Genomic DNA, 12,378 nt, shown 5'->3' on the forward strand with positions numbered 1-12,378 from the left:
TAAACATTCTCAGTGACACGGAAGTGGTAAATTAGTCGTATGCGACATTATCCTTCATATGATTAATTTTAGATACAATGCAGTATTAGAAGCATGTGCATTGAAACAGGATATACAGATTCTTCCTGGTGGCGATATGACAGAGATTGGTGCCAGAGGGATTAATTTGAGCGGGGGACAAAAGCAACGTATAAGTTTAGCAAGAGCACTGTACGCTAAAACGGATGTCGTTATTTTGGTTAGTAAATAACCTTGTTCAGTATTATTTTGAACAGTTGTAATATTTATATCGATGTAGGCACTATATTTGATTTGTGACAGGTGTTAATTTATACCATGCACTTTATTTTTAGGACGACCCTTTATCAGCGTTAGATGTACATGTTGGTGATTATGTAATGAAAGAAGCAATTCTGAATTTCCTTCTGGGTGATCGCCGTACAGTAATATTAGCTACTCACCATTATAAATATATTGAATATGCAAATAAGGTAACTAGATGGGGTAACTAGTATGTCCTACAAAGAATAACTTGATTTCAACTATCATGGGACCCAGGTGACCTAAATTTCACGTATAGCGTAACAATAAAGTCGGCAGACGATTGACAAGTATTGCATCTATATATATATATTGCATTAATATATATAAAGAAGAAAATTTTTTCAGCAAAAGTACAGTTATCTAGCAACTGAATTAACAATGGATAATAAAACATGATAGTGCAATATCACATGTAATTAACGTAAATGTTATAATTTTGTCCTCATATCTCGTTCATTTAAATAGGTTGTGGTGATGGAAAATGGTCAAATATCTCATCAAGGTAGTGTGTCCCACATACAAAAGAATTTCCCTGAGCTTTTCGAACATTTGAAAAACATGTTCGATGATAATAATAGTGATGAAGGCACCAGTCGCAATATTACATCTCCTATGGGTTATTCAGACAACTCAACAACAGATGAAACGAGCAACAATGGTATGTTGCATCAATTACTTCCTAAAATATTGGTGGGACGTGTGTTACAATAATTACTAGAAAGTATGTTATAGAATATACATATAGCTGACATCGTAACTGATGTTTTCATGCGATTTAATCATCACAACGTAGAACAAACTTGGTGCAATCGTTATGACACATGTTATTTCTTTGCATTTAGCTTCATTGGTTGTTGAGGAAGAGCAACAGCAGGGACCTATATCGTGGAGTACTTTATACGAATATGCCAACTTTTTAACAATACCGATGGTGCTCCTCACACTTCTGTTATTAATTATATGTACTGGTGCATATGTCGTTAATTATTTGTGGCTTTCCAAGTGGGCTCAAGCTGAACAAAACAACATACTGTCACAGGTAATTCTGACCGCAGTCAGGGTCGACACCTGCACGATCAATATAATTCGTAGTAGTAGTATTAATATTTTTATTACAAATACAAAACATTCAGATAATATTATAATACCTAAACTCGCATTTCTGATGACAGCTTAGAGAAAAATATGTTAGTAAGATGTGGAATTAGACAAATGCAAATTTCGAACTGTTGGTGTTAATTTGACAGCTCATTGATACCTCTGTTCACCAGTCTATTTGTTTTACGTGTAAAATTATCTTTTTTATGCAGGTTGACACAGAAAATACATCAAGCTTCTACCTGTCTATTTACGCCTTGTTGTGTTTTTTTGTTGTGGTTTCCTCCTTGTTGTCATCTTATTGTCAAATAAAATCATTCATATCTGCTGCAGGAAGATTACATATAAGAATGTTATACCAGATAATCCATGCCCCAATGAGATTCTTTGATACTACGCCCACTGGTCGTATTCTAAATCGCTTTGCCAATGATACAATGGTCGCAGACTTGGTGAGAATTTTTACTTCCATAGCACTGCAAATTTATTCTCGTATTTACAACATAAATTGTCTTTATTACATACAATTGTGTTTCTTTTGCAGAGAATCTGGAGTTCTATTGATGGTATTGTGTTTGCCATTATTCAAATCCTGACATCAGTTATTGTGAATACAATTGTCAATCCGTTGTTTTCCATTACCCTGATTCCATTTGTCGTAGTTTCGTATTTGATCAAGAAGTATTACCTGGGAATAGCTAGGTATGTTGATAGTAAGGTACCAGAATGCATATAAATTTATTATTATAATACAATCACTTCGTAGTACTTTTTTTTATCAAAATAGAAAGTATGTTGTGTTACAGAGACTTACAAAGATTGGATTGTATATCCAAATCACCAGTATTGGAGCATTTCACAGAAACACTCGGAGGATTGCCTACAATAAGAGCATACAGGTATTTTGCTGTGTCATTAAATAAACAAAATTAAAGATCAGTAATGGTATATATTATTGGGTATATTATTGACAATGGTATACATGTATCAATGGTAGAATTATTGGTATATTATTGGCAATGGTATACCAATGTATTGACCTCTCCGTGCCTGGTTTTCAAAACATATCTGAACATATTATATTGTACAGTATTGTTTACACCAATATTTTAAACATAAATAGCTTTTAATTGTTATAGAATTACTTTGTGTACTATTTTGTATGTTAATATATTTAAACCTATTTAGACAATTAAAGGCAAATGACCTAGAACAGTCAGTCAGTTAGAATTGTTGTTTTTATGAAATAAGTTTATGTATATGTGTATGCATAATGAGAAAATTACAATATAAATATCACATTGTATTTTCAAGGTTGGAAAGAAGATTCCAACTGCGACTCCATGAATCAATTGAAAGAAACAGCTTGTGTCAGATATTTGTTATGACATCAACTGCCTGGATTGCAAATGCAATGGTAAATATTTACATATATGGTATTTGGGTGTACTAGATGAATAGATGATATTCTCGACTTTAAAAGATATTCTAACGAACTCGATTCTATTTTTGGTGTGAACTTTTGGTCACGGGCAGTAAATGTAACCATAGGTTCGTTAACACACAATCTAAAAAATCAAAGGTAGATGTCAAAGTCATCTGATTATCAGCCAGAGGTGTTTTTGATACCATGCGAATATTTATTTGGTGAGAAATTGTGCATTGCTTGATGAATTATAGTTATCAAGGACACTCTAGACACGACTAAAAGTGATCGCACGATGTTGCAATATTGAACTCTCTTTCAATGATTTAGCCAAATGGATAACCTTGGGTTATTTCAAGAATAATTTGAATTGTAAATTGTAATGGATAAAGGTTTGTCACGAATATACGTATAAAGTCGATAGAAATTGTTTGATAGTTGGACATTCTAAGATTCTACATCGACGTGGATGATGAACGGATTAGCTTCATAAATTAGAAAGGTAGAATGAGTCTGATGCTTAAGGACATTATTTATTCTTTAATGTCCATGTTAATGTTCATACTATAGCGTTTTGTTTTATTCAAACTTTATGGCGATATTGGTGAGCTTAATATTAATTATTTGGCATAAAAAACGTGTATCGAAAGGTCCTTTACATATCCCTACTAACACTAAATGAGACTTAAATTTAATACACTATCATCGCTTGAACATTTATCTGCTCTTGAACTAATGGAAACGAATATGTTATGATTCGATTTCTTGGTGATTTGTTGCTTGGGTGTTACATACATGCATACATGTGTTACTTTGTTTAGATACAAATTCGGCTAATTAATTACAACGTTAATATCCGGTATCAAAATACGTACTGGTTTGTGAGCAGTAAACCTCATTAGTCATTAGTGTTTTTGAATTATGTGTAAGAGAGGTTTAGGATCGTAGGACGGGGTAGGTTTTAAATAATTCGTCAACTTCATTATCATATAGTATATTATTGTATGAGTGTGTGTGTATGATTGTCTGTGTGTTTGGAATTTAATATGATATTAAACAATTTAAGGTATCTACACAAACAATTTTAATATTTAAATGTGTTGACAACAATATATTTATCAAGGCAAATCAGATTTCTTTTAGTTCTTAGTGCTTTTTACCGATTTTTTGTGGTTTGTTGATCATTGCTATGAAAGCTGCAGAGATGCTATTTTGAATATCGACTTGTTTTTGTGTAGATTCTACTCAAGTTTAAGAACTGGATACAACTTATTTTATTGACTATCAGTTATTGCACATTTACTTAGTAAATATTTTTGTACTTCATTCACAGTTACAGATATGTAACCTCTTTGTTCTGACTTGTGGAATGTGTTCTCTGTTAGCGTGTGTTTATTATAACTTGGAACCAAGTTTTGTTGGATTGGCTATTACCACTAGCATTACAGTGAGTTACTTCATAACCATTCGTGTTAAAAAAAACGGTGTTTTTATTACCAAGTTAAGACAAATGCAGCAGCAAATTACGTAAACTGCATCAATGTCAGTTTATGTCAAAGATACAATGACTTGATAACAGGGAGTCCAATCGCATGCATAAATTATTTATTTCTAATTTATAGTGATTTTGTTCGTTGATATGTAATTTTGCTGGATTTATTTCGAATTTTAGATACTAGACGTTTGGTTCATTTCATTTGTAGGTGTATGATGGAATAGGTAGCACAATATATGATCTTCTAGACTATCAGACGTGTATGAACAGTGTAGAACGTATTATAGAATATACGCATGTTCCAAGTGAATCTTATAAAGGTAATACATGTATTTTTCACACGAATACGAATAAATGTATTTTGTCAAAGTAACTTATTTCAGCCATCGTTCTTCTTATACAGGTAGCTGTATTCCACATGACAATTGGCCTGATACAGGATCTATTGAACTTAAACACGTTTCAGCAAGATATGCCGAGACGTCCAATCCAGTTCTACACAATATCACACTACAATTTAAACCAGGAGAAAAGGTAGGAGTGGTAGTATTTAGATTTTGCCCGTGATGTTACTAACATAGATTGATTCGCTCGAATAAATAAAAAAAAACTTACTCAACAAAAATAATGTCTTCTTGACCGTTATACTTGATGTAATAAATCGTCTGCTTACGCGGCGTCTGTTCACACTAAATGTTTTTTAACATATTATAACAATTATTATAAGTAAATTTTACTATTTTTCTTTCGTTAATGTTTTTTTTCCGTTAGATTGGAATATGCGGTCGTACAGGGAGCGGCAAATCATCGTTATCACTAACATTGATTCGTATGATCGACGTTTTTCAAGGTAGCAATATTTACTAATTATGTATTTGTGGAAGATCCAAAGTAATGACGTCCTAACATTACAAAATAACGATCGCAAAATAAGTATCGCAAAGTGACGATATCGATCTCACCTAGTTAACATTAAATGACAATTCAAATAAACATGATGTAAGGCTATGATGTTTAAAGAATATATCATCAATTTAGGAGTATACGGTGACCTTATATACGAAAAACATGTCATGCGATATTGATTTCATATGCATACTGAATCAGCCTGATTTCAATAGCAGGTGGTTATGTTAGAATGTTTATTGCTATCTTTTTTGAGTAATTGAAACTAAACTGTACTAATTAGTTAAGACAAGTAACTTTATATTGAATTAATGAGACATTATCAACTGAGGCACGTTTGAAAAATTGAAAAACTAAGTAAGTATTAACGAATGCACTGTTTTGAACACAAACTCCACGCAAAAGATGGCATGTGTGTATTTGAAACGTTAATTCAATAAGATACAATAATAAGCTTTTGATTTTTGAGCGAAATAACGTAATAACAGCGAACTGGTACATTTAAAGTGAGTGGTCAACAGGATAAATATTTCTAACATTGTCAAAACCATTGAATCGATTTTTTAGATAATTTTAGGTAGTTTACTCATTGTTTCTATGTGTAGCCCTGCTTTGTAAGTCATTTACATTGTTGTCAATGGGGAGTTTTAATAGAAGTTTAACAGTAATATCCTAAATTATTTGCTCAAATCTCACTTATTACCATAGGTGGGTTAAAATAAAAGAATATAAAAATTTAAACTTACTATCGTATATCATGGATTCGGCAATTATAATGAATACCTGCTATTAAGTAATATGTATTAACCTATTTAACTATTTAACACCAAGATTTCGGTTAATATGTTTGAATTACTATTTTGAATTAACATTTATTCCAACACTTCAAATCAGGGTTGACATTTGATACAATTACCATGGTAATACCCATGCGTTAACTCTTGTCATGCCGCCTAAATCCGTCATATCAACCATAAACACAATGACTGTCGTGTTAGTTATGCCAAGCTAAGCATCTCGGCTACGAGGCGTGTGGTAATTATACATACATACTTAATGCATACGATACAAATGTGATAAAATATCGCCCCTATCTGACAAAGAACCTATGATGAATTTGTTTTTGCGTATCTGTTAATCGACTTAATTAGCTGATTACAAGCGAATCGCTGTGTTATGTCTGTCATCGTTTAGGCAGGCGAGGTCCTGGACGGAACTCGACTCAGTGATTTGGAACTAATTACGAGATAACCGTCGCTATTCTGACTACTATTTCTGACAGTTGGTATTCGTAGTTATTAATGTAGTGAACGATTAATCAAAAGATATGACGTATTCAGTACTTAGTGTGACTGGCTTTATGATTGAAGGTTACGCCCTAGAGTCTTTTTACTGTTTTGTAATTGGTTAGAGTTTTGAAAATGAATAAAGAGAGTTTTGAGTTGGTCTTGGCGAGTACACCACGATAGACGCAGTCTAAGAGTCCAGTCCTAGAGAGTCTTGGGCTAGTCCTGGGTCAGCCTTGCGATAGTCTTGGGGATTTTTCTCCAGGGCGCTGTGTCTTATAGAGTGCACGACTGACCGACTAAGACGAGAGTTGAAACGTATTTCGTTGTGTGTGTCTTATTTGACTGTAAAGCTTAAGTAACTTCCCGAACCCGTACCTCAAGGGGACGAGATATAGAGACGAGACGAGATTCCCCCCTGACAAGTGTGGAGAACCCCGTGGAGAAGAATTTCCCCCTGATAAACCACTGAAGGATTTGATTAACTCGCCATTTGACTCCTATTGAAAGAACGCATCTGTTATTTTGCTTTAAAACACATAGTAATTAGTTACCCTGCCCTCCCAATGTTTGTCCATGTCTTCCAAATATTTACGTCATTATTGTGTTGTCAAGTTTTAACTCATACTTTGTAACAAATAATCAAAGCATGTATATATTCCTCTGATAGCTAAGAATGAATATAACACTAATTAGGTAAACCTTATTTTGCAGGACAAATTATTATTGATGGTATTGATATTTCCCAAGTACCTTTGTTGATTCTACGAAAGAGAATGTCTATTATTCCACAGGATCCACATCTCTTTGCTGGAACTATTAGGTAATTATGGATGGGAAACTTGTATATGGTGGTTATTATATTACATCGGCACAATTTGAGTCATAGTCAGCAGCAAATGTTTCTTCTAGTATATTATGGACCATATATATATAATAATAAAATAATTATAATAATTTAAGGCATTGAATTTGTTCTCCGCGAATTTCAATAGTGACATGTCAGGGGATTTCACACTAGTATGGCGAACAATTTATTGTGTGTACAAACTCGATTTTTACAGCGTTGAGAGCTATATCAATATTGTTATTATTGAATATTGACAGATTCAACTTGGACCCAGAAGGCAGGTACACCAACGAAAAATTATGGAATGCTCTACACATAGCACAGTTAAAGGACACGGTAGAGATGATGAGAGGACGCCTTGGTAATTACCATTTTATACGTATTCATTTCACACTCATTTATGTAAAGTGCTGATAATGACGCGAGCCTCATTAACAGTGTAATGTATAATATTATTACCTGTATTTCGGAGATGTTGGGAGGTATCCATGTTCCTGTTAACACAGTTGAAAATATTTTCATTGAAATAAATATGGAGAAGCATACATACATAAATACATGTCTGATATCCATTGCAGATGAACAGATTCCCGAGGGAGGTGATACTTTCAGTGCTGGTCAGAAACAGCTATTTTGTTTAGCTCGAGCATTTTTACGTAAAAGTCGAATTCTTATCATGGATGAAGCCACGTCATCCATTGACTTCCATACGGTGAGTATACGTAAATACATTCACATTGGGGTTGGGGTCGGTGGAGACAATTATGCCAAACATTTGAAGGTAGTACAAACACGTGTATTTGAGTGTCAGTGTGGTAAAAGAACATATATAATTATTGATATATTGTAACGATGAATAGACTGACAATCAAGTATGTAAAAAAATAATAACGGCAGGAGTAAGAACATAGTTACTGTATCGACAGACTGTATTTTTACGAATATATAATAGAAAAATAATTGTGACCAGACATTTTTTGTGTTTGCCGAATGAAAAATAACCCTGAATAGCCCACAAAATAGAATATATACTATGTCTATTGGTGTAACAAATACATAATATGAGGACATGGCGGAGTGGGTGAAATAAGCATGTCTTATTTCAGGCTCCGAGGTATTCTGTAACTTTTTCCCTCTCCTAATAGGATGCAATATTACAGAACGTTATAAGTACGTCATTTGCAGACAAGACTGTACTCACAATTGCAGTAAGTGTTGGATTTATTTTTGTGTGTATTTTTATTGATAGTAGTGTAGTATGTTTGTATTGATAAGTAGTATATGCATGTATATCCATTATTGCTTATCACTGTTTGTAGTGTTTATGTTTTATTTGACTCGAATTACTGTCAATCAAATGAGCAACCGTATTTTGCACGGATATTACAAACAATTACAGGTGAGCGATTCTAAGGTGGTGAGAGATTTACAAGGTTTTACTCGGTGGTAGCATGGCCTATTTAATATGACCTAGACATGAGTATTCGTGTTCATTGAATGCTTAAAACAATTATAATGTATATATGTGATTTCTCACAGCATCGCATCTCAACCATTCTTGAATCTGACACTATACTGGTACTGAGTGATGGTGAAGTAATTGAATATGACACACCAACGAATCTGCTAAAGAACAATAAGAATATGTTTGCATCACTTGTCAATGCTTCGCAATAATCAACTGGACAATTAGTGTTATGTTTCATAATATTCATCTGTGCACAGCGTTTGTTTTGTTATGTTTGTTCATTTATCAAGAAATTAATAAAAGGTTAGAAGTCAATACAATCCCTATATTCTGCAACGACAATCAAATGTAGTAGAGGGTACTGACAGTATCCGGTAGTATTCTATTCAGTGTGTGTTTATTTTGTATCCAGTTTGATCCTTGACTGGCAATGTTTTCAAATACTGCATTTACATATCAGTATTACATACTGTAACCAAATTATTCCTGAGGATTGTGGGTACGATATAAAAATAGGTAAGTCCAGTTCCTCCAGTTACTGTCACGTGTCAAAAACTGGGGGTTAAAGCGCGGCAGTCGTCGTGCCGCGTCCTGTTCGATATGGGACTCATAGCGACGTATACAATGCGTGTAAAATACATTGTTTATTTACTTACATGAAATTCGAACACGCGCTGCGCGACGACCACCCGCGCTTTAATAATCACCAGGGAACTCTGTAATGATAGCTACACAAATTGTGGTCACTCGGGTGTTATGGCAGACGAGTAACCGTATAAAGTCCTACAGGAACTTCTGCTTCAATAATTATAGTAGTACCAATAAGGCATTCTCCAAATATCAGTAGTCTAGACAAAATATACTGACAAAATCGATGGAAGCGGAACATCACAAGCCCCCACAAGGAAGTCAGACCAGGTGCACGTGAAGGGTAAGCATCTGCTGCTGGCATGCCACACCCGCCGTGATGTTCCAAAGTCATGTCAGGGGAAAATGTCAAATCAAGTTTAATGGACAAACAACCACGCCAAGTCACAAGAACAACACGGCCACATACATCAATCAACAAACAAATATGCAATCATGACAGAAATCCCCTAGGAAGCGACCAAATCATGATGGTGACCAAAAAAACTTCTTAAATGCACGTTTAAGTCGAGGAATCAGAAACCCTTGGCTTCTCAACTTGGCAGTCAATAGCCGAGATCTGGTCAGGCAATCTGACTACCTAGAACATGCTCTCGAGTGTAAGCTGGTGATGTAGAAATGTTGCTATCGATATATGGTATATGGTATATAGTATATAAAATATACTCCATACACAAATTATAAACTTCAAGAATCAAATGATTTTAATGAAGAAAAAACTTCAAAATATAATATAAATATAATATAATATAATACAAGACAAATTATAAGGTTTTTCATCACAGTAACTCAAGTTACACATTCGAAATCGAGAAAACACAAAATTGATAGGATATAGAACGAACAGTCAGTGAGTATATGCTGTGGTATTCATGCAATCAGACAAATATAAAATGCAGTGCTTCTAAAAACACCAATGCAGTCAAAATTATGAATGCTTGCTATCGAGGCGTAGGTTGTAAATTTAACATGGGCTTGTTATTCTAGGAACAAATACGTCGTAACAACTGAATGGAATAGACTTTTTAGTGGGGTGGAAATAACATGATCGGAAGTCCAGGTAGCTGTGGGAATATGTCTGCTTTGCCTTGGTCTACAATGCTCTTCTATTAACAAATACCACCGCTTTCCCTGTAATATGATGCTAGCACCCTCACAAATTGTACATCAAACAAACAAACGTTCACAAATCCCGAACATGTAACATGTCTATAGTGTTTGCCCTGGTATATAACACCACATACAATTATTCAATCAGACGTGTAGCACAACTACTGTAAAGTGTGTTATTGTAATTTATTTCATTATCAGCTAATTTAAACTGAAACCCAGTTAAACAATCAAAGCCAGGATAAGAGCCAATCTAGTTTTCTGCTTGGACTAAAAAATACACAAATGTATAGCTAGCTTCTTCTTTAAACCAACGCTTCAGTATTTCGTGTTCTGCATACCAATCAATACAGAAAGAAACGGTTCCACGTAACTCGAACGAGGTTTAAAATCATCCAAACGCCATAATAGTGATTCGAGCCAGGCATTGAAGTTATCTAGTAAAGAAAGATCAGATGTTGTATTGAAACTGTTCGATCTGTAAGCAAATAAAAAAAAACCCATTGAAAGAGACTGCATAATTGCACATATGTCCAGGTCCGTACCATATACAGCCCCCAAATCCTTGAGAAAAATCGCCTATGAGGGGAATGAAATAAATGTGGTAATGTCTTGACGACAGTCGTCAAGAAGAGAAATATATTATGGGTATTTGTGATGAGATTAAGGAAACATTCTGTAAACAATGAGACAATACAACTTGTATAATCATGTGTGAAGTAACTTCACTCAATAAGAAACAAAAAGTGGAGACCGCCACAACTAATCCACTATATTCATATTTGTCTGTTTGAAGGTTAGTGTGATAGTGTGCTAGTTTTTGTACTATTTGTGTTCTTGTTTTACAGTTATTCATGGAATTACACTTATCGTAACGACTTATAGTATTAACAACTTTGGGAATTCAAAAAAAGGAAAAAATAATGATATTGTAAAATTACAAGAAACATACATCATCCCGGCAGACGATAATTTTTTCGGGCATTCCAGTTCTCAGAAAGTTTAGGTTTAAGCACAACACCAATGTCAGCAAGGAAGTAATATTCTGACTTGAAGATAAATAATATTATACATCATTAGAATGGTAGGCTTGTATACTGCATACAGGTATGTACAAGGAGCGTTCAATAAGGAATGCCCCTGACCATTTCCCATAGCAGGAGATTAATGAAACTTGGCACAGTTATTAGTCTTTCTCTACATAGGAACCACCCAGAGTTATGCATTTCTCCCATCGTTTGATGCAGCTCTGGACACCATTTTTGTATAACACCCCAGGTTGGTCCTCCAACCACGTCGTAACTTCAGAAATCAAGGCTGCATCATCTGGAAAACGCTTTCCTTTCAAAAACAACTTCTTGGCTTGGAAGGGATGAAAGTAAAAGAGGGTTCAAGGTCAGGAGAGTAAGGGGGATGTGGGAGGATTTCATAGCCACATGCCTGTGCTTCTGATCTGGTGACATGCGAGTTGCAGACCGGGGCGTTGTCCTGTAGGAGGAGGATACATTTGCTGATCTTGTCCCGTCTCTTGATTTTGATAGCTTCTCTTAATTTCATCAAAAGTGAAGCGTGATAGGCTCCTGTAATAGTGGTACCCTTTGCTAGGAAATCTGTCATCACTACTCCGTCCTGGTCCGAGAAGACTATGAGCATGACCTTCCACAGAGGGTTACACCCTTGCCTTCTTTGGAGGTGGTGAGTCCAAGTGCTTCCACTGCATTGACTGGGCTTTGATCTCTGGATCATAGTAATGACCCCAAGTTTCAT

General features: G+C 34.8%; 1 protein-coding gene across 2 annotated transcripts in view; it reads left to right on the forward strand.

Annotated features, from left to right (window-relative positions):
• LOC100373510 (ATP-binding cassette sub-family C member 9-like) overlaps positions 1-9,200 on the forward strand; it is a 29,165-nt gene extending 19,965 nt beyond the window's left edge. Inside the window, exons 15-31 of one of the 2 annotated variants that reach the window (XM_085503757.1) lie at positions 73-238; positions 354-491; positions 790-982; positions 1,167-1,363; positions 1,635-1,874; positions 1,967-2,124; positions 2,229-2,321; positions 2,737-2,839; positions 4,182-4,295; positions 4,552-4,663; positions 4,747-4,877; positions 5,115-5,193; positions 7,250-7,358; positions 7,643-7,746; positions 7,964-8,097; positions 8,531-8,593; positions 8,925-9,200. In XM_085503757.1, coding sequence (XP_085359883.1) covers positions 73-238; positions 354-491; positions 790-982; positions 1,167-1,363; positions 1,635-1,874; positions 1,967-2,124; positions 2,229-2,321; positions 2,737-2,839; positions 4,182-4,295; positions 4,552-4,663; positions 4,747-4,877; positions 5,115-5,193; positions 7,250-7,358; positions 7,643-7,746; positions 7,964-8,097; positions 8,531-8,593; positions 8,925-9,062 — 2,272 coding nt within the window. In that variant the 3' untranslated portion in view covers positions 9,063-9,200. The remainder of the gene's footprint in view (positions 1-72; positions 239-353; positions 492-789; positions 983-1,166; positions 1,364-1,634; positions 1,875-1,966; positions 2,125-2,228; positions 2,322-2,736; positions 2,840-4,181; positions 4,296-4,551; positions 4,664-4,746; positions 4,878-5,114; positions 5,194-7,249; positions 7,359-7,642; positions 7,747-7,963; positions 8,098-8,530; positions 8,594-8,924) is intronic. The other variant, XM_085503758.1, reaches the window with a different exon arrangement.
• Positions 9,201-12,378: the final 3,178 nt, after the last annotated feature.

This window comes from Saccoglossus kowalevskii, chromosome 9 (genome assembly GCF_978046115.1).
Source record: "Saccoglossus kowalevskii chromosome 9, keSacKowa6.1, whole genome shotgun sequence".
Classification (NCBI taxonomy): Eukaryota; Metazoa; Hemichordata; class Enteropneusta; family Harrimaniidae; genus Saccoglossus; species Saccoglossus kowalevskii.